The sequence below is a fragment of the Pelophylax lessonae genome, assembly GCF_965119305.1.
Source record: "Pelophylax lessonae genome assembly, chromosome: 13".
NCBI classification, from domain to species: domain Eukaryota; kingdom Metazoa; phylum Chordata; class Amphibia; order Anura; family Ranidae; genus Pelophylax; species Pelophylax lessonae.
The window spans coordinates 115,176,421-115,198,897 of record NC_138780.1 but is presented as its reverse complement, the minus strand read 5'-3'; the positions used below and the strand labels follow the sequence as shown (position 1 = coordinate 115,198,897).

The 22,477-nt window shown below is 43.5% G+C and overlaps 1 protein-coding gene across 1 annotated transcript in view; it reads left to right on the top strand.

Moving 5' to 3' along the window:
* PSMA6 (proteasome 20S subunit alpha 6) overlaps window positions 1-21,879 on the top strand; it is a 37,201-nt gene extending 15,322 nt beyond the window's left edge. The window contains exons 2-7 of the mRNA XM_082242854.1: window positions 13,625-13,719; window positions 15,273-15,354; window positions 16,642-16,797; window positions 16,882-17,060; window positions 18,163-18,257; window positions 21,707-21,879. Coding sequence (XP_082098980.1) covers window positions 13,625-13,719; window positions 15,273-15,354; window positions 16,642-16,797; window positions 16,882-17,060; window positions 18,163-18,257; window positions 21,707-21,764 — 665 coding nt within the window. The 3' untranslated portion in view covers window positions 21,765-21,879. The remainder of the gene's footprint in view (window positions 1-13,624; window positions 13,720-15,272; window positions 15,355-16,641; window positions 16,798-16,881; window positions 17,061-18,162; window positions 18,258-21,706) is intronic.
* The last annotated feature ends 598 nt before the right edge of the window (window positions 21,880-22,477 follow it).

The following is a 22,477-nucleotide window of genomic DNA, read 5'->3' as shown; positions in this document are numbered from 1 at the left end:
CAGCAAGAAGACAACCCACCTACACCAAAAGAAGCGCCTGCTGAACCTGCGCCTTCAAAAGGACAGTAGCTGCTCTTATTTGCTGCTTATCGTCATCTTCTTTTCTGCTGAGTACAGTACTGTACAAATACTGTACAGTACTCTTTTATTTACTACTGTACATTATACAGTACTGTACTTTTAGCACAATAGTTTTGTGTTTTTACAATGCTCTTGCTCTCTATACAGTACTGTACAGTACTCTTTTTTTTACTACTGTACAGTACTGTACTGTTAGCACAATACAGTACAGTAGTTGTGTTTTTACAATGCTCTTGCTCTCTCTCTATACTGTACAGTACAGTTGTACAGTATTTTTTTACTACTGTACAGTATACAGTACTGTACTGTTAGCACAATAGTTTTGTGTTTTTACAATGCTCTTGCTCTCTCTTTATCTTTTATGTGTTTTTATTGCTTAAACGTTTGTTTAAAGACCTTTAAATGCTATTAAAAAGTTAACAAAACATGCCTAGGGTGTATTTAAATAGGGTCTTTCTATTTCGCGGATTTTCACTTTTCGCGGGTGGGTCCGGAACGTAACCCCCGCGATGGAGGGGGGATTACTGTATTTGCACTTTTCTATGTGGAAAATGCAGGTAGCTGCACATAGGGGCCCCTAAACTAAATGGTCTGAACTCGAAACTTCACTTTTAAATGCACTACCCCCCCCCCCCCCCACCCCTCCCCTCCATGGCAATTTTTCTAATAAAATAAATGATCTTTTACGCCTGTAAGCTGTAGTTTAGATTGCCTGCCCTGAGCTAGGACCGTGTTTTAGGATCCTGTCCCCTCCAGTGCACCTTTGCAGCCCAGCACATTTACCAGGTGATTCCATACAAAATAATGGTCATCTTCATTTGTTGCTCAGTTCCAGCCTGTGAGATTTTTTTAGAGTTTTTTGAAAATTTAGAGTAACAGTTGGCAAGCTTACATAGTTACATAGTTAGTGAGGTTGAAAAAAGACATCAGTCCATCCAGTTCAACCTATGATGCATGTGTGTGTTTGCTTTTAACCATAGATTGTATACCCCTGTATGTTGTGGTCTTTAAGGTGTCCATCCAATAGTTTTTTGAAACTATCAATGCTCCCCGCTGATACGACTGCTTGTGGAAGAGAATTCCACATCCTTACCGCTCTTACAGTGAAGAACCCCTTACGCACTTTAAGGTTAAACCGCCTTTCCTCAAGTTTTAGTGAGTGGCCACGTGTCTTATTGTATCTCCTTTCTCTGAATAGTTTGTTCCTTATGCTAGGGTCGCCAGTACAGTATTTGTACATTGATATCATATCCCCCCTCAATCGTCTCTTCTCCAGAGAGAATAGGTTCAGTGCTTGTAGTCTTTCCTCATAGCTGATGTCCTCCATTTCCCTAATTATTTTTGTTGCCCTTCTCTGGACTTTCTCCAGTTCCAGCACATCCTTCCTGAGGACCGGTGCCCAGAACTGGACAGCATACTCCAGATGTGGCCGGACCAGAGTCTTGTAGAGTGGAAGAATTATCTCTTTATTTCTGGAGTGAATCCCCTTTTTTATACAACCCAGTATTCTGTTGGCTTTGCTTGCGGCGGCTTGGCATTGCATGCCACTGCCAAGCCTGTTGTCTACCAGTACCCCCAGGTCCCTTTCCATCCTAGACTCACCCAGAGGTTCCCCCCCTAGTGAGTAGCTTGCTTTCTGGTTTCTGGCCCCCAAGTGCATTACTTTACATTTTTCTACATTAAATCTCATCTGCCATGTAGTTGCCCACCCCGTTATTTTGTTCAGGTCTGCTTGCAAGATTTCCACATCCTGCATAGAAGATTATTGGCATGCCTAATTTGGTATCATCTGCAAATACTGAGATTGTACTAGATATCCCCTCCTCTAGATCATTTATGAATAAATTAAACAGGATTGGTCCCAGGACAGAACCCTGGGGGACCCCACTTTCCACACCCACCCAATCCGAGTACTCCCCATTAATCACCACCCTCTGTACTCTCCCCTGGAGCCAGTTCTCTATCCAGGTACTCACCTTATGGTCCATACCTACCTTCCTTAGTTTGTACAGTAAGCGTTTGTGGGGAACGGTGTCAAAGGCCTTTGCAAAGTCCAGATACACCACATCCACAGGCTTACCTTTATCTAAGGGGCAGCTCACTTCATCATAGAAGGTTAATAGATTGGTTTGGCATGAACGATTTTTCATGAATCCATGCTGATTACTACTTGTAATACCGTTTTCATTACTAAAGTCTTGTATGTGGTCCCTTATCATCCCCTCCAAAATTTTGCAGACTACTGATGTTAGGCTGACCGGCCTATAGTTACCCGGGATACATCTCGGCCCCTTTTTAAATATTGGTACCACGTTGGCTTTTTTCCAATCAGCTTGCACCATACCAGTCTGTAAATTATCCTTAAAGATCAAGAATAATGGTCTGCAGTGGCGTAGCGTGGGTTGTCAGCACCCGGGGCAAGGCAAGTAATTTGCGCCCCCTAACCCGCAGGATTTTAGCACTCGAGTCTCTTCCACTAGATTAGTTAAAGATACCCTTGCCCCCTAAGCACATGTATTGTTTGTTATGAAAACAAACATTGCCCCCTTTCAATGCAGAGAGACCAGCGTGCCCCCTTTCAATGCAGAATGACCAGCGTGCCCTCTTTCAATGCAGAGAGACCAGCGTGCCCCCTTTCAATGCAGAATGACCAGCGTGCCCCCTTTCAATGCAGAGAGACCAGCGTGCCCCCTTTCAATGCAGAGAGACCAGCGTGCCCCCTTTCAATGCAGAGAGACCAGCGTGCCCCCTTTCAATGCAGAGAGACCAGCGTGCCCCCTTTCAATGCAGAGAGACCAGCGTGCCCCCTTTCAATGCAGAGAGACCAGCGTGCCCCCTTTCAATGCAGAGAGACCAGCGTGCCCCCTTTCAATGCAGAGAGACCAGCGTGCCCCCTTTCAATGCAGAGAGACCAGCGTGCCCCCTTTCAGTGCAGAGAGACCAGCGTGCCCCCTTTCAGTGCAGAGAGACCAGCGTGCCCCCTTTCAGTGCAGAGAGACCAGCGTGCCCCCTTTCAGTGCAGAGAGACCAGCGTGCCCCCTTTCAGTGCAGAGAGACCAGCGTGCCCCCTTTCAGTGCAGAGAGACCAGCGTGCCCCCTTTCAGTGCAGAGAGACCAGCGTGCCCCCTTTCAGTGCAGAGAGACCAGCGTGCCCCCTTTCAGTGCAGAGAGACCAGCGTGCCCCCTTTCAGTGCAGAGAGACCAGCGTGCCGCCTTTCAATGCAGAATTGGCCAGGAGGAGGAGGATCTGTGTGGCAATAGTGAATTTTCATTCGCTATTGTCACACAGTGGGTGGGCTCGGGGCGCACTGCTCTGCGCCCTGGGTCCACCCTTTTCTGAAGCCTATTAGAGCCTCTGGCTCTAATCAGGTGATTGGAAAAAAAAAAAAACATTGAACTCCATGTATCCGGCGCCCCGCATGTAGATTAGGGTGCCAGATGCATGGATAGGGGGGGTGGTGCCCCTGCGCCCCCAACGCACCAGCCGCCACTGATGGACAGGTGAGGCACAGTCCAGCCCCGCCATTTTCAGCCATAGGGCAGCCGCGCTGGACATCTCCCAGCCTAAAGATGGAGGTAGCCGCAGACAGTGTGTGAACTGTGTATGTCAGAGTCAGACAGAGTGACACTGCGGATGCGCCCCCCCCAGATGTTGCGCCCGGGGCGGCCGGCCCCCCCTGCACCCCCCACGCTACGCCACTAATGGTCTGGCAATCACCTGGCTGAGCTCATGAAGAACCCTTGGGTGCAAGCCATCCGGTCCCGGGGATTTATTTATGTTAAGTTTCTCTAGTTTAGCTCTAAGTCTATCCTCTGTTAGCCATGGCGGCACTTCCTGAGGTGTATTATTTAGTTCGGCCTTACAAGCGGGGTTCGTGTAGCCCCCCGATTCCTTTGTGAAGACTGAAGAAAAGAAATTATTTAACACTTCCGCCTTTTCTCTGTCCTCTGTGGCCATTTTTCCTTTATCATCTTTTATGGGGCCAATGTGCTCTGGCCTCGCTTTCTTACTGTTTATATACTTAAAGAACTTCTTGCGGTTCTTTTTACTCTCCTCCGCTATATGTCTCTCGTGTTCTATTTTAGCCGCCCTGATTTCGTCTTTACATTTCTTATTACACTCTTTGTAGTGCTTAAATGCTGCCAATGACCCCTCAGTCTTGTATTTTTTGAAGGCCTTTTCTTTAGCTCTAATATACATTTTTATGTTGGAGTTTAGCCACCCAGGGTTTAGTTTTGCTCTTTTAAATTTATTTCCCTGTGGAATGCACTGGCCCACCCCCTTGTTAAGTATGCTCTTGAAGCACTCCCATTTTTCCTCCGTGTTCTTTGTTCCCAGGGTTCTATCCCATTTGATATTTTCTAGCAGCGAGCGCAGTTTAGGGAAATTGGCTCTTTTGAAATTCAGTGTCCTTATATTACCCTTGTGTTTCCTATTACTGTAATTAATACTGAAACCAATTGACCTATGGTCACTGTTCCCTAAGTTGTCCCGTATTTCTATATCCGTGAGCAGGTCTGTATTGTTGGTAATCAGTAGGTCAAGTACCGCATTGTTTCTTGTCGGTGCATTCACCATCTGACCCATGAAATTGTCCTGCAAAACATTTAGGAACTGCCGAGCCTTGGCTGAATGCGCGGTTCCTTCTGCCCAGTCTATATCAGGATAATTAAAGTCCCCCCATTATAATGACATTTCCCATCCTTGCTGCCAATCCTATCTGTAACATGAGGTCAGCCTCACCCTCCTCCCTCTGGTTGGGGGGCCTATAGCATACGCCCAATATTACCTTCCCCGCTGTGCCTTCCCTTTGAAGCTCTACCCATAGGGATTCTGCCTCGTCCATAGCTCCATTATTAATATCATCCCTCATATTTACCTGTATACTGTTCTTAATATACAAACATACCCCTCCCCCTTTTTCACCCTCTCTATCTCTGCGATAAAGGGAATACCCCTGAATGGTCGCCATCCAGTCATGAGAGCTGTCAAACCAAGTCTGTTATCCCCACAAAGTCTAAGTCCTCCTCAAACATCAGCAGCTCCAGCTCTCCCATCTTGTTGGCCAGGCTTCTGGCATTGGTATACAAGCCTCGTAATTTTGATCGGTTACATTTATCCTCATTTGATGTTTTTAGGTTGCTCTCTTGATTTTTCCCCAAACCCACCCTGGGTTTAGGAGCTCCGAACACCCTACCGCTAATGCCCCCATTTCTGCCCTCTGAAACTTGCTTTCCACTGGCTAATTCTACATCTGTACCCTCCCCCCCCCATTCCCTAGTTTAAAAGCCCCTCTAACTTTTTGGCCATCCTCGCACCCAGTACGGCTGCACCCACCCCATTTAGGTGCAATCCGTCCCTACCAAAGAGCCGGTGACCGACTGAGAAGTCGGCCCAGTTCTCCAGGAACCCGAAACCCTCCTTACTACACCAGCTCCTCAGCCACTCATTAACTTCCCTAATCTCCCGCTGCCTCTCTGGTGTGGCTCGAGGTACAGGTAGTATTTCGGAAAATACTACCTTGGTGGTCCTAGTCCTCAACTTAGCGCCTAAGTCCCTGAAATCGTTTAGGACTCTCCGTCTTCCTCTGCCTATGTCATTGGTACCCAAGCGTCTTGGTATGATGATTCCGCCTGGGTCTATATCAGTCGGGTGTCCAATGTGCCTCTGTTTCTGCTGAAGGAAGTCCCACCCACAGGACGGAACGCGTACAGAGAAAGGGGAGGAGCTACATTAAGGCACCCGCGGTCATCCAAGTATGAGCTGTTTATGTACGTGATTCATTGTTCTTGTTTATGATTTGGATACTGAGCACTGGGTCACAGCACTATCTTTGTAAGTGTCATTCTTTATCTTAATAAATGAGAAGTTTTTGTAGCAGAAAGCACTATGTATATGTTTTATCTCTTCTATTACTGCAAGTTTTCTGAATATTCCTGATTTTGGTGGATGTGTGTAGGGGACACCTATATCTCCATCCCCGGGGGGGGGGGGGGATTGTGTTTGACCTCCCTGTTGATTCAGGGGTTTATCAATGGGGTGAGCGGCTTGAGACATCTGTGGTGGAGGTTTTTGGCACGGTGTCACCAACAAGTTGTCTATTCCATTTGGCACCATTCATCACCCATTGGGACTGTCCTGTGTCTTCCTTACATTATTACTTATATTTTGTTTTTTAGCACTGCAATGATTTTTTAATGTGGACTGTGTTTGGGATTTGATCATTTTACCCTGAGTGTATCGCTGCTTTTACTGTTTTAGTTAATATTTGTTAAATTTGCTGTTTGGCTTCTTTTTTTTTTTTTTTGCATAAGCATCTTGGTATGACTTGTTTAGTGTAGGAGTAGAGGAATAAGCTATAATGCCGTACTCCTCGCTCTGGCGACCATTCCCACAAAACCTTTTCCTCTAAAGTGCTCCCACCTGTGTGTGCACTCTGACATCAAGTACAATGCAGGACCAATAGCCCCGTATTGTATGTGAGAATGGCGAAGACTGACCCACAACCCAGATCATTGAGTGCCAGTTCACACTATAGCGATGTCAGACGTCCCATGTGATTCGCACTGCTCTGCAAATCGCATGCGATATCAATGCGATGTGAATTCAGCCATACAGATTGTATGGCTGATTTTGCATCGCATTCGGACCAAAGTCGTGCAGGACTCCTTTTTTTTTTTGGTCTGCACCAGAATTGGATTGCATGGGTGTTCACTAGGATTACCACCTTATCCCTTTAAACCAGGACACATATTTTGTGATTAAGGTGGTAATTATACTCAGTGTCTTAGGCCCCTTTCACACAGGGAGTCCGTTCAGATCCGGCTGTCAGTTTTTTGGGCGGATCTGAACAGACGCCCCATGCATCTCTATGGGGCATCTGATTTCAGGGGACATGTCCGCTGACATCCGATCCATCTAAACCGGACGGAGGGAAACCCTATTTTCCCTCCGCCTGGCGGATCGGATGAGAACGGACAGACGGTCCGTTCCCATTCGATTCCCCAATAGAGATGAATGGGGACCTGACAGCTGTGACTCCGCAATTGCGATCTTGATTCACCGCACCCCACAATCTTAAAACTGCATGTCTTTGATTCTTAGGGTCCTTTCACACGGGCGTTCTGTATGTCCGTTTTTCATCCATCCATTTGCGGATGAAAAACAGACATAATGTATGTCTATGGGCTTGCGGACGTTAGCGGATGACCATCTGCTGACATCCATGTTGCGTCCGTTCTGTTAAGTTCAGTTTTTTGCAACGCAAGAGAACCCTATTTCTCTTCCATTTTAAAAAGGAACGGACACAAAAACGGATTTCAGCTGCTAACGTTCCGGAACATATGTCTGTTTTTCATCCATCCATTTGCGGATGAATAACGGACATAATGTATGTCAATGGGCTAGCGGACGTTAGCAGATGACCATCCATTTTTGTGTGCATTTCGTTTTTAAAACGGAAGAACAAAAGGGTTCTCTTGCGTTGCAGAAAACGGAACTTAACAGAACGGACGCAAAATAGATGTCAGTGGATGGTCATCCGCTAATGTCCGCTATCCCATTGACATGCATTATGTCCATTTTTCATCCGCAAACGGATGGATGAAAAATGGACATACATTCAGAACGCCCGTGTGAAAGGACCTTACAGAGCCGTTCTCTGCTCACTCACAGCTATCAAAAAAAAAAAAAGCCTCCTGCAATTGTTTATCAACATTGTTAATGCTGTGAGATAACTATAAACACAATGTTTTACAATGTATCATTTTGTTCCTTTTAGATCAAAGCAATGAACTTCCATCTGTAAGTGAGGGCAGTTTAACCTCTTAAAGACTAAACCTTTTTCTAACTCTAGTTGCTTACAAGAGTATAAATCTATCTATCTTATCTATCTATCTGAGGCCCTAGAGATAAAAATGGTGATCGTTGCAATCTTTTATGTCACACTGTATTTGAAGTCTTTCAAGCGCAGTTTTTTGGGAAAAAATAGACTTTAATAAATTTTAAAATAAAAACTAAACAGTAAAGTTAGCCCAATTGTTTTTGTATAATGTAAAGGATGATGTTACCCTGAGAATCATGATCTTTATTCTAAGCAAAAAAATTATGATTATCATTTTATCCAGAATTAGTAATAATATGGCTATAGCGGTGAGGAGGCGCTATATTGCTGGGACCTTATACAATGAGACATATCATCGATATAACGTATAAAATAAAACTTCTGCACTCTATCCACAAAAAGTTTTGGTTGGAGTTCAGATCTAATGTTTTTTTTTTAATCTAAATCGCCTTCTAATTATTTTATTGGTAGTATTTGATCAGGAAGTGTTGTGTATAGACCACAGCAGAAGTAACATTACAGAACTGATGTTCGCTCTTCAGGTACCAGTAGGCTGCAGTCAATTGACGAGGGCTTAATGGTGATACTTGTATTTCCTCTGCACGTGACATCCATCAGAGAACGAGTCTTTCCTTTACTAATACTATGCAACTTTGTGGAATATGCTGACTCATTTGATTTCACCCTAATATTAGGGGCTTATTCATGCTGTTTCTAGAAGCATTTATGTCTGTGTGAAAGCTGACTTCCCCATTGCCATATAATATCAGGGGGTCATTGTCCGTCATCCAAAAGTAAACATAACCTGGCTGTTAGATGTTCCTTCTTATAGCATTGATCAGTGTTCCATTATACTGTCTGACTGATAATGTTATATCTATAAATACCTTTTTATGTAGAAAGTCTGACCTGTCAGTAGTTCTTCTCTATTTACTTTCCATTGGTAAAAGAAAAATGAATTCTTTGGGAAACCTTGTCAGCTGGATTCCAATCTCTTTCTGTCTCTGTCATAACTTTTCATTTAGATGTTATTAAAGCACAGCATTCTGATTTATTACAAAACAGCCTAACTCAGTAGATGAGAGGTAGAAATAGAAGTCATCATTGTACTCTACTGAAATATTGGCATTTTAAAAAAATACTTTCAACTACAAAGTGTGAATTCAATCCTAAAATCTGCAAGCTCCAGATCTTAGTAGGCAGCTGGATGCACGGACTATAGTTTATCTGCAGATGCTCCCTAGCTGCTCTAACAGTTTACAGTTTGGGCTACTTTCTGTGCAATGCTGTGGATTAGTGAGCTGCCAGTAATAAAGCGCAGATGGAGATGGAGGCATGGAACCAATCACCAGTTTCTGCATCATATCAATATGTGCTTTTAGAGTACTAGAGCCATTAAAGTGATATTATAGGTTATTATTTTTAGAGTCGGTTCACACTGGGGCGACACGACTCTGTACTACTTCGGGGACGACTTGTGCATTCCCATGCACCACGACTTCGGAGCGACTTGCATGGACTTCACATAATGGAAGTCTATGCAAGTTGCTCCGAGGTCGCCCCGAAGTAGTACAGGACCCTTTTTCTAAGTTGGAGCGACTTGTGTCGCTCCTATTAGAACGGGTCCTGTAGCAGTCAATGGACCGCGAGGGAGCGCGACTTGTCAGGCTGACAAGTCGCCTGACAAGTCGCGCTAGTGTGGACCGGGTCTTATTCTTTTTTTAAATGACAAATATGTTACACAGAGCAGCTCCGATCCTTCTCTTCTCTGGTCCCCCGCCAGCACTCCTGGCTCCTCCTTACTGCCGAGTGCCCCCAGAGCAAGCAGCTTGCATTGGAGGCACCCAAAGCAGGCTCGTTCTTGAGCCGCTGCTCTGCGTGTCCATTCACACACAGAGCCGTGGCTCGGCCTGCCCCCTTCCTCTCCTCGCTGGCTGTAATTGACAGCAGCAGGAGCCAATGACTCAGCCAATAAGGAGGGAGAGTCCCTGGGGAGCCGAGGCTCTCATGCACATCTTGTGGCTCAGGTCATTTATAAGGGGGAGGCTGGGAAGGCTGCTGCACAGAGAAGGTTTTTTTGCCTACATGCATAGAATACATGAAGGTAAAAATAAAACCTTGAGCTTTTAGAACCACTTTAAAGCGGTAGTATCCCGCTTTTTGACACTTTTACCTACAGGTAAGCCTATAATAAGGCTTACCTGTAGGTACAAATAATATCTCCTAAACCGGCACGGTTTAGGAGATATTTACAGTGCATGCAGCCGCTCGCGCGAGCGGCACATGCGCTCTGAAGGTCCAGGGGGGACCTTCAATTAGTTTGCCGGGAGCTTGCCGGAAAATGACTCCCGCGCGCATGCGCGGGAGTGACGTCATCGCGGCTCCGGCCAATCACTGCGCCGGAGCCGTCTCTTCCGGCCAATCACCGCGCCGGAGCCGCCGAACCCGGAAGAGACGCCGAGGGATCATGGCAGCGCCTGCAGCGATGTCCGGGGGTCCGTGTCGGGGCTTCGTTCTAAGGTAAGTTATACATAATGGGCTAGTATGCGATGCATACTAGCTCATTATGCCTTTGTCTTGCAGGTTTTTTTTTTTTCAGGGTTTACAACCGCTTTAAGCTCTATAGGATAGCTGTAGAGGCTTAACAAACAAACAAATGGCTCTAACTGGTCTTCACAGCAAGGAATACATGAAAGGGCAACTCATGCAAAACAAAACTAAAGAAATTTCCCAGCTTCACATACCAACCAGTCTGCTATTTCTGCAGTCCTTGTAAATTTATGAGAGCCTCCACAGTGGAAGCGCATTCATTCTAATGGCTAGATAGAGGGCAGGAGAGCCTAGAGGTAGTCCATCCCCCTTAAAGGCACATGGGCCCACTGGCCACCCAGCACATAGCACAATGATGGCAGCAAAGTTATCAGATGTACAGACACTGTAAAACATGGAACATTTGCTAAAACATAAATAACACAGTTTAAGTATGTCCTGTTAAAATTCCACATATAGATAGAGAATCACAGGAGGCATGGGAGATTCAGAGTAAGGTCTTGCAATTAATGGGCTATAACTCCCCTCAACCTTTTACCTAAACATTTATGCAAGTGGAAGGCTAGCAATGACTGGACACCCAAAAAAGAGAAAAACAGCATGTTGGGGGGGGGGGGGGGGTTGTCAGGCAAGGACTGGGGCTGAAAAGAAAGGGGGGGAAAAAAGAGGGGGCAAGGGACTTCCACCAATCAGCGTCCCGTCTCCTCAGGGCACTGTTGATTTCTAAGGGCCCCTTCACACGGCTTTCTGATCAGGTCTGCCTGTCAGTTGTTTAGGTGGACCTGATTGGACCCTCTGCTATCTGATCCGATCTTATCTGCCAAATCCAGACTGATGGAGACCCTATTTTCCATTCGTCTTTGAGGATTGGATTGGATGAAAATGGACAGGCGGTTCGTTTTTATCAGATATCCCCATAGAGGAGAGGAGGGATCTGACAGGTCTGTCTCTGCACAGTGAGCATCCGCCTGTCATCCGCCTACTCAGTGGGGATCAGCGAATCGATTCCCCACTTGGCAAAGCGGAGTCTGCCCAGCAGGCCGCTCGTGTGAAAGGACAATTAGGGGCTTGTTTTCCTTTGTCTCCAGCCTCAGGACCTTCCACCACCTAATTTTCATACTTGTTTTAGGTTAATGAATATTAAACCCAGAAGCCAAGCTAGGTAACTAACTTTGTTTGGAAATGGTGTTTGCAGTAGTAACCCCCTGCATGTCCTACATGGCACAAAGAGAGACCCCAAGCCTGGTTGCTTAGGCTGTGTAAAGGCGATGGACATATTAGAAGATTAAAATAGATGGTAATTTTCTGTTTTACTGTACAGCTTACAGGAATACGGGCAAATGTGGAACAAAAACTACTGTAATCATTAGGAGAAATGTGACTTGTATTGAAGTTGAACTGAATGAAGCCTATATCTCAAAAGCCCCAAAAAAATCCAAATCCTTTTTGTGTGCAGTACATGTCTTGCAAACCTAGAAGGAATATTACTGTGCTGTACATAGCCTGAGCAGAGTTGGGGGGGGGGGTGGGGGGGGGCGCACACCCAATGCATGCTACTACAGGAGGGGGCGGAGACCAGACCAGTCATTCTGTACAACAAGAGACACAGCAGTGACTAGTCTTCTTATTACAGGAAGCTCCTGCACAAAGCAACGCTTCACACTCAATTACTGCACAGACCTGAAAGAAATGCATAAAGCACAGCAATATTTATATAATAATTCACATGCCTCTTGCATTTAAACAATAATTGCTTATCCCAGAGTTCACCTTTTAAAAATAATAATAATATGCCATATTCACATTAAGCTGCTATTATGTGAGTCTCCCTCCTATAATGGGCATGTAGTCATAAATTATAAAAACAAAAATAATTCTTTGCTGGGATTTTAACACATAAAAGCAGCCTGCACCAAAATCTGTGATCTCAAATAGTGTGGCGCTAAATTATTACATCATATACCATACTCAATGTGCATAAAAACAATTATAAATCATTTAAAATCTCAATTCATAAAGTGCAAAACTGAAATAAATCCAGATATACATTTTGTAAGAAATACACCAACATAATAAAATGAGTGTGTTAAAAAAAACAATATTCAAATCCTATAAACAAGTCACAATTCATAAATTAAAATTTCAAAAGTAATTAATGTGCAACATCCAAAAGAAATATGAGGTGTATGGTCTGCTATCCAAGGGCAAGTGAATGCTGCTCTTATCCAATAAATATAAGTAATCCAAGGATTGGGTAAAGACGCCTACACGTGACGCTTTTTACACTGACTGTCGGAAAACCGGTTATTGGAGGTTGGCTGCTCTGGAAACCGCTCTGTGCATCTTTTAATGCGATTTTACTGTGGAAGATATGTAAGTGTACTTCTGTTATTAAAGATACAGATTTTTTAAACGTGTTCTGCTATGAGATGTCATTTTCTTGCTTTGCAATAAATACATTGCTTGCAGAGTCTGCAGCAAGGGGGTGAGGAGTGACAGGAAGACATCCTGGTTATTTTAAATGCGCTGTTTACTTTAAATGCGCTGTTGACCATTTATTATATGGTTCACTTTATCTGGTAAGGAGCCAACCTTATCTTATATTGCGGGTGATATCACTGTGGTGATCAGCATTGGATGTAACAACTATTTATTCCTTGGATTGCTTATATTTATTGGATAAGAGTGGCATTCACTTGCACTTGGAATATGGGACTATACACCTTTATATTTTTTTGGATGTTTTACTTTACATGAATTACTTTTTTTTTTTTTTTTTCTTTAATTTAGGATTTGGGACTTATTTGTTTATAGCAGGGATTCCCAAACTATGGCCCTCCAGTTGTCAAGGAACTACAATTCCCATCATGCCATGTCATGTCTGTGAATGTCAGAGTTTTACAATGCCTCATGGGATGTGTAGTTCTGCAACAGCCGCAGGGCCATAGTTTGGGAATCCCTGGTTTATAGGGTTTAAATATTGGTTTTCCAACACACTCCTTTTTTTATGTTGGTGTATTTGTTATGAAATGTAAATTTGATACATAAATTATACTCGTTTTTAAATGACACACACCTAATTTGTGATATTATATTAGTATAAGTATTCTTTCTGCAAATGACCTTATTACATTTTCATATGTTTTCAGAATATGCATTTAAAGCAATTAACCAAGGTGGCCTCACATCGGTGGCAGTGCGGGGAAAAGACTGCGCAATTGTTGTTACACAGAAGAAAGTCCCAGTAAGTTGTATTTATTTGAAATTTTAATGAAATGGATATTTCACCCAAAACTGGAAATGTGATTCTAGAGGGAGGCTGGAGAGCTACACTAAACGGTAGCATTTAGTAAAGGAAGCCTAGTGTGAGATACACATAGAGGCAGCCATTGCAGTTCTCCCACTAAAAATGCTAATTGACTGGCTGTCATGCTTCATGCCACATACCTTCCAATAATATAGGGAAGGTATGTGTAAAGTACTGGCCAGTATCACAAATTTTTTATTTATTTTTTGAGCCTATGTGTAAGAGCCCCAATTCTACAGAAGAGCTGAGGTTAGTTTTCCTAGATGTTTGGAACAACCTCACTGCTGAATTCCTTTAAAAAGTGTGTGCAAGTGTACCTAGGAGAATGGATGCAGTTTCGCTAGTTGCCGCCTGCGTAACACATGTGTGTGGCAGCAAAAGGGTGAGCTTTAACACTTGAATGCCACACATATGCGTCACTAGGTGGGCGATGTTTCTGAGCTGAGAGCGTGACCCAGCTGTCAAAGTCTGCTCTCAGTCCCCACTAAAGATCAATAGCTGGGGGGGGGGGGGGGGGTGCTGGGTCCCAATCACGTGACCACTGTGACAGCCAATCAGTGGCCACATAATTGCCAATCTCTCCAGCATCCCCCCCCCCCTGCTTAAAGAGACACTGGGGCTGGGCAGGAAGAGGTTAAAGAAAAATGGTGGACACCAAATATTGATTTTTTTTTTTTCTGTTTATGCACTTTTTAGGTTGTCACTAAACATTATATAAATGATTCATTGCATTGTTTGTTTTTAAGGCTCGGTTCACATTTGTGCGATGCAGGAACGCTGCGAATATGCAGCGTGATCCCACATCGCATCCGCACATCTGGCAGTTCACACTGCCATATGCGATAAGCAGGGGGTGTCAATTAAATGTTAACAACACCACCAGTTTGATCGCATATCGCAGTGTGATCTGCAAGTTTGCACAGAATCGGATCGCACAAGTGTGAACCACTGTGGTATCCGATTCTGAGGCGGCTCAAAAAATGCCTCATGTGCGAGTTTGCTGTGGATGTGCATACAAAGTATATGGCTGAACTTGCATCCGCACAGGAGATTGCATGTAATGAAGGAGCAGTGCGCTACGAATTACATGCGATCAGCGCATCCGCACAAGTGTGAACCGGCTCTAAAAGCATCCTTGCGTTACATAATTTACACGGGTGCCTAACTTTTTAGAACACAGTGCTGGATTATTGTTTAAAGGCACTATAAACCTTCCTCTTTAGTATTTGCATTTGTTTATGGAAGCACTGCTAGTAGTTAAAGCAGATCTGCTTAATACCATAGGCACAACAAAAATAATGTTTAACACCTCCCCTACCTTTTTATACAAAGCATAAAAAAAAGTTTTGGCTATATATGCACTACAATATTGTACACGCGGCTTGTCCCAACGTGATTTATCTTGTGTAGCTTGGTAAAGTGGCCACATCCACTCTGACTTCTGCCTAAATATTAGAAGTATTCTCTGATCAGTTTATTCTTCTCCGCAGGACAAGTTGCTAGACAATAACACAGTGAGCCACTTATTCCGGATAACTGAGAACATTGGCTGTGTGATGACAGGAATGACAGGTAATATGATATGGGGGTGTATATAGTACTGTGTGTTTTTATTGTTTTTTATTTTAGACATGCGTCAGGAGGCCACAGCACCCCTCCATAAATCTGCACTCCCATTAGTACCCCACCGGTGTCTGCATCCCTGCATAGAATCTCTGCCACTGTCTGGTATTTCATAAGCAGAAGAAATGTTAGTTTTTCATCACCATATTTTAATAGAAAAGTCCTAGAGGTGGAGGTCATGTGCCACAGTAACAAGGGAGTACTGGAGCTAGAACTCTTTGCAGTTTACATGTGGCATTATAGAATGATCATAAATATTGCTGAATGCCAGTCAAACAGCTAAATATGTACAGGAGTTGAAATGTACAAAAGGAAGCAGTGTTCCTGCCACGGATTTCTATTTCTGTCCTTTCATTTCTGAGATTTAAAGAGCTTTGCCAGATGACACGGCAACTCAGGAGACCTGACTTTTTTTTTTTTCTCTCCACTGTAGATTAACAAGGTAAACAGATTTGTCCTGCCCCCCAGTATGTCACACCTGAGCATATCGTTTTTTTGGGCGTTTTTCAGGAATTTTCCATGCCTTTTTTTTTTTTTGCAGGTGTTTGGAGGCAGGCATTCACATATAACAAAAATGCTTGTAATCTGCTAAAAAAGAAGCTTGTGTAATTTTTTGAGCTTCAGGCGACAAAAACGCTCACAGGGGCCATTGAAATGAATGGGATTTTGCTTGTTGGGTGTTTTGAGATTTCAGAGATGAGTGTTTTACGAGCTGAAAATGAAAAATGCTCAGGTGCGAACAGGGCCTAATACTGCTTCTCCATCCCTAAGTCTGAGTTCTGCAGTACAAGGGTTTGTGACGGGCTGATACTAAGTTATATTCTGCCACTTACACTAGTTTTTCATGAAAACACAATTTTTTTTAATTGAACTCATGATGTGCATTCATTTTTTCCCCAGTTGTATTCATGCTGTCGATTAGGCAGTGCTATGTAAGTCATTTCCAGCGGTTTGTGCTGCAGCAGCACAAAAGTATAGAAGTTATATCCAGCACTCAGTTCAGCTTTATTTCGGTAGCACTGTCCCTCTGAATGTAGATTCACTGTAATCATTTTTTGGGGTTCATATATTTTTTAAATGCTGTTTTCTCCAGTAACCAATCAGGCATTGGCTTTTGTTTTAAACATGACCTGGAACTAGATTGGGTTCTGTTGGCCGCACCCTAGAGATGTTTCCAGTGTGTTTTTCACTGCCTCCCTCATCTGATTTGTTGCTTTTTCTTTTTCATTCACCAAGCTGACAGCAGGTCGCAGGTGCAGCGAGCACGCTACGAAGCTGCAAACTGGAAGTACAAATATGGCTATGAGATTCCTGTGGATATGCTTTGCAAGCGAATTGCTGATATCTCTCAGGTGTACACACAGAATGCAGAAATGAGGCCTTTAGGTTGCTGTAAGTAGATTCCCGGCCATAGCATAAAGAACACATACCTTATAGCGTGCTTTCCCTTAAACATTTCTCTGTGTTTCTTTTCAGGTATGATACTTATTGGAGTTGATGAGGAGAATGGTCCTCAGGTTTATAAATGTGATCCTGCTGGATACTACTGTGGCTTTAAGGCCACCACAGCTGGGGTGAAACAGACAGAGGCTACTAGCTTTCTGGAAAAGAAAGTGAAGAAGAAATTTGATTGGACATTTGAGCAAAGTGTGGAGGTAATAACTTCTATAGCACTAAGTGCAGCTTTCAGGTCTTCTGTCACTATGTCATCACTGCTGTAATATTGTATATGGCAACTTTAGCCTGGACTTCAGCCAGGCCACGCATTCCCCCCCCCCCCCCCAGTGCATTGTGCCCCGCCCCTTCGGAGCTTGATCATGGGTATGATCCCCATGAATAAGCTTTGGGGGGGGGGGGGGAAGCAAAAAACTTTGGGTGCATGGCCTGGTTGGAGTCCAGGCTGAGGTTGCCATATACTTACTGCATTACAGCAGGTTTGCTCTGTTGGGCGGCTCACGGGACGTTTCTTACATGTGGAATTTTGGAGCCGAGATAAGCTCCTTGGCCAGCACTCACAGTGGTGGTCACAGGATTTGAACCCTGGAAGTCTGAGCGACTCACACGGTTTTTTATTTGGTTCATGAAGTTTGTTGTCTCCTATAATTAACACAAACTGCTTATTTAGAGTATATTTTATTGTGTTCCGGTCATAAGAGATCTGTCCTGTGACCTCCACCCACATCACTTATCCTGTTTAAGAGGACCTGTTATAACAGATATATGAAGGTTGCCATTAATTAACTTTTCTTCTGAAAATGCTAATTGGGTATGATGAATAATTCACTTAAATACTTGTCCCTGATGTGGAACAACTGTGGCAAAAATTCCTGACTTTATATTTATTTCACTTACTGCATGCCTGTTCCAGTTAAGTGACTCCTAAAAAACTGAAGGCAGATAGTCAGCTGAATTATATTGTCAGACTACGTCATTTGTGTAGCATTATTTCCGGTTCATTCTTTTATTTTTTATGCATGATACAATTAAATGCCATGCATCATTTTTATCAGACAGCACAGAAATGTTCTTTCCTATATTTTGTTTACACAAGATGGCCAGCGGGATGGAGGCAGCTTCCTGCATCTGCTGAGCTTGACTCCTGCAGTTTGTGGCTTCACCAAGGTTCTGTTATAAATCCATTATTTCCTAAACCGGCTATTTGACCAGCAGTGGGGGAAAAAATATTAGCTGCAAGGACGGATGGGTTGTAAATTGCTGATCCATCCCTTATTTTATACTTTCTCTTCTCTCTCTTAGACGGCCATCTCTTGCCTGTCCACGGTACTTTCTATTGATTTCAAACCATCTGAGCTTGAGGTTGGTGTGGTGACTATTCAGGATCCAAAATTCAGGTTTGTATCTTTTTTTTTTTTTTTTCTTCCGTGCTGGGGGTCTTCCCTTTTTTTTGAGGGTTTTATTTTCTGTCCCATGTGGGGGATATTTTTCCCAGTTTGCATCTTTTCATATTTGGGTCTCCCCTGCCTCCCTGGTCTCTGGGACTGCTTGAGTTACTCCCTTGTTTTATTACTGATTGTAAGCACTGTTCTGAGTACTATATGGCACAAACTTTACCAGTGAGATTATGTTTAGCCCCATTTCTGATCTTTTGTATCATTTATTACAGGGGTAATGAATTAAAATTCATGAAGGTCCAGTAGGTAAAATTTTCTTCAAACCGAGGTCCGAATCATATGTTTGGCTCTCAATGGCACCGTCCTCTGCACAATGCGAAAACATGGCGCGTCTTTACGAGTGCCACATCGCATGGTGCCGCAGTACCATGCAGCTTGGTACGGCGCAATTAAAAAGAAAAAAAAAAAGGTCACAATCCTTTTCTGCGTTTCTGCTTACAAGGCAGCCCACTGAAATAAATGGGCCGCCTACACGCGTTACGCAATAATGTGAACCTAGTCTACAATCCTTCACATCACAATCCTTTTTATTACATCAGTGTTCTCAGTCCCCCTGTACATCATCCCCCCTTCACATTACATTCCTCAGCCCTTCACATTTTTGTCAGCGGCCCCCCTTTATATCACCCCCTAATTTTAAATTGCAATTCCAAGCCCCTTTCATATCACCCACCCTTCACATTCCTGTTCTCGCCCCCTTTATAGTACCCCTCCTTCACATTGCAGTACCCAGCCCCCCTTCACATTCCTGTCCTCATACTCTTTATAGCACCCCCCTTCACATAACTGTCCTCCCCCCTTCATAGCACCCCCTTCATATAACTGTCCTCATCCCCTTAATAGCACCCCCTTCATATAACTGTCCTCCCCCATTTTATTGTGCCCCTCCTTCACACTGCAGTCCCCAGCCCCCCATTAACATTCCTGTCCTCACCCCCTTTATAGCACCCTCAGACATTCCTGTGCTCATCTCCTTTTTTTTTTTCAAACCCCCCTTCACACTGCAGTCTCCAGCCCCCCTTCACATTCTAATCCTCACCCCCTTTGTAGAACCCCATCCCCCTTCATACCGTATCACTCCTTTACTTTTCTGCCTCTTTGATATCCCCCCTCTCTCCCCCTTTACATTAGCAGTGTCTCTTCCCTGTCCTACCTTAAACAGAGCAGCGTGGCTGACATCGGAGGCACAGCAGCTGACATCGGAAGTGCTCAAAGGGATGCACGGAGGGCGGGACCTGCCCCAGGTAACTGATTGGTTGCTAGAATACAGGGCAGTTCTAGCAACCAATCAGTTAACTGTACCAGCCCCCGTCCTCCGTGAATCACTGCGCTACTCCTCCGATGTCCGCTCTGTAAAGACAGAGCTGCAGCGGCGGCGGCAGAGGGAAAAAACAGATCCTAAATGGCGCGACCGCTGCGGGGCCGGACGGAACATTGATTGGGTCCGGACTTGGCCCGCGGGCCGCCATTTAGTGATGCCCGATTTATTATATTATGCTCATGTTCTTATGCTGTGACTGGAGCTCTGACCTTTGTTTCTTATGATACTCTGTATTCAGTACTATTTTCAATAAAAAAAAAAAAAAAAGATTCAGGTTTGTATATATCAAGAAATATATCACTGACTGTTCTGTTTCAGAAGTGTTTTATGAGCCTCATAAACATCACAATGTTCTCAGAACAAATCTGTGAAAAACAGACAGATTAATGGGTCTTGGAACAACCAACCCAACCCGTAAGTGTCCTTGGGAAATGGACCCCAATCATTCATGACTGTCCCACCAAAGAAGTTTTTGGATTAGATAGATATGCCCATAAATAAAGTATAATGAAAACAGTACATGCCTTGATTACAACAGTACATGCCTAGATACATTTCTAAACAAAGGAATGGAGAATCTGATTTCTAAGGCTGGCCATACATGACTATTTTTTATTTTTTTCCGTTTTACCAGCAGGTTAAACTAAAGAAAATAACTCCATTCCTTCACCTATACACTCCCATGTGGATGAGGGAATAACTCCCTTTGTGGTCCCTGATTTCGTAGAATCTGTCTATTACATTTTAATGTTCTATACAAAGAGTTACATGGAGAGACCTCCAAATAGTCCTTACACAATTAAAAGAATTGTACATCAGTTTACATTACCAGTACATGAGTGGTCATTGATTATGAAGAGACCATTTTCTTTAGATGCAAACCTTGCAATCGCTGGGTACAAGGAAGGGGGTGCCTGCTCTGTGGTCTGTCTTTAATTTACCTGTCTGATAGTATTTGAAGGAACACGCAGCTTGGATACCGTGTTAAGCAAGGTGGTCTAAAAATGGGAATCACAAATGTAGTTTGTGTTGTAAACCTAAAGCCGGATACACACAGGCAAAATGTCGGGAGACATTTGCCCATTCAAAAAAAAAAGAAAAAAACGGCAGACATGGCCCATGTGTATGTTGGACATGCATGCTGGTAAACCAGCAGCGAACAGACTCCCAATCAGCGCTTTCAGCCAATGTGGAGTACGCTGATCGGAGTGCTCTGGTGTGGGGGGGGGGGTCCCCCTTTAAGAACACAACAGTTCAGTGGAGGAGATCGCTGTACTTACTTTGCATTGTGAGTACAGCAGCTCCAACCAGGGCTGTCAATTTGTTTTCATTCAACCTAGTGGGTTGAACGGAAACAAACGTATAGTGTGTACCAGGCTTAAACAACCAATCTACTTTCTTTGTTCTCAATGGTCAGGACTAATAACATGTTGGATCTCTTTCCTGCTGATTACTGTATTTTGCTATTTTGGCTATACTTCTCCTATGGATCTCAAAAGGGCTTTGACGTCACAGCATATGGTCGGGCTCCACCCAGAAGCCTGGAAAAGCAGTTGGTTCAGCCTCTCGGTGATCTGCTGAGAGCTTGAGCCACCTCCTCCACAGCCCAGTGCTCCAGTGAGCGATGGAAGGGCAGAGCAGAGAGCCAGTGATTGACAGTCCCCAGCTTTCTGCTCACAGAATGCTGAGAACTGAGCGATCAGTTGTCTTTGATCACTCCGTTCCCAGCGCAGTGGTGAATATCTTTTTTTTTTTTTTTTTTTTTCTAAATCTCATACTTCCTTTAAACAGACCCTAATATGGTTGCTACTTTACAAATCTACAGGAATACAATATAAACTTTCCTACATTCCTTCTATCTTTCTAGGAAAATAAAGGCTAGGACAAACTTTGTGTTGCTATTAAAGTTGTTTACAGAATGCTCCTGATATTATTGCAATGTATTGCTTGTAAAGTTGTGTTTATTATCTTGTGTAAATTTCTTTTACCTTTACCAAGTGCCATGAATTTTATTTTTTTTTTAAATTGGTGTGCCATTGGCAGTCATTTTAATTATTTTCTGTTTCAGAATCCTCACAGAAACAGAAATTGATGTTCACCTTGTTGCACTTGCAGAGCGTGATTAGCATATCGTCAGTTCTGACAAGTGTCTGAGAGCGTTTGCCTGCTGTTATATCCTCCATTTCCAATTCATCTGTATATCATTTTCTCTGTACCAATAAAAAAAATGATGTTTTTGAACATTTGTTGTATTTGTGTTACAGTGGAGTATCATGGTTAGAAACAAGCCTTTGACTTCATATCATCCTGTTTTTTGTTTTTTTTATATACATGCACATAATTTTGCAGTGGAAAAAATATGCATTTATTTTTTACAGGAGCCTGCAAAGCATTGCAGCCATAATCAGCCTAAAGAAAAGTAATGCAGCCACCACATCTAATGATTTGTAAGCTGCAGTACATTACATGTTTGGTTTGGGGGTTTAATACTGCTTTTAAAACAACATATAAGGTTTTAGGCAAAGCATAACTGGACTAATTACGGTCACTTAATGAATAAAGGTTACATTTACTGTACATCATGGGACCCTGGTAATGATATTTAGGAGTTTTGGGAGTTTTTTTTTTTAATAGATAAGTCCAGTTGTCATTCGAGTCTGCAAACCTACACCTGGCTGGCATTTGCAATCATTGGTAATTAACGGAATCCAGTAAGGAGAGCTCTGTGGGAGATGCCATTGTTGGCCTATCCTTTTGAAACCACTAGTTCTTGGCTGTCAAGCTTGACCCTCTTGCCCCAATACAAAAGGGCAATGGCCTAGTCCTGTCCGAGCATATT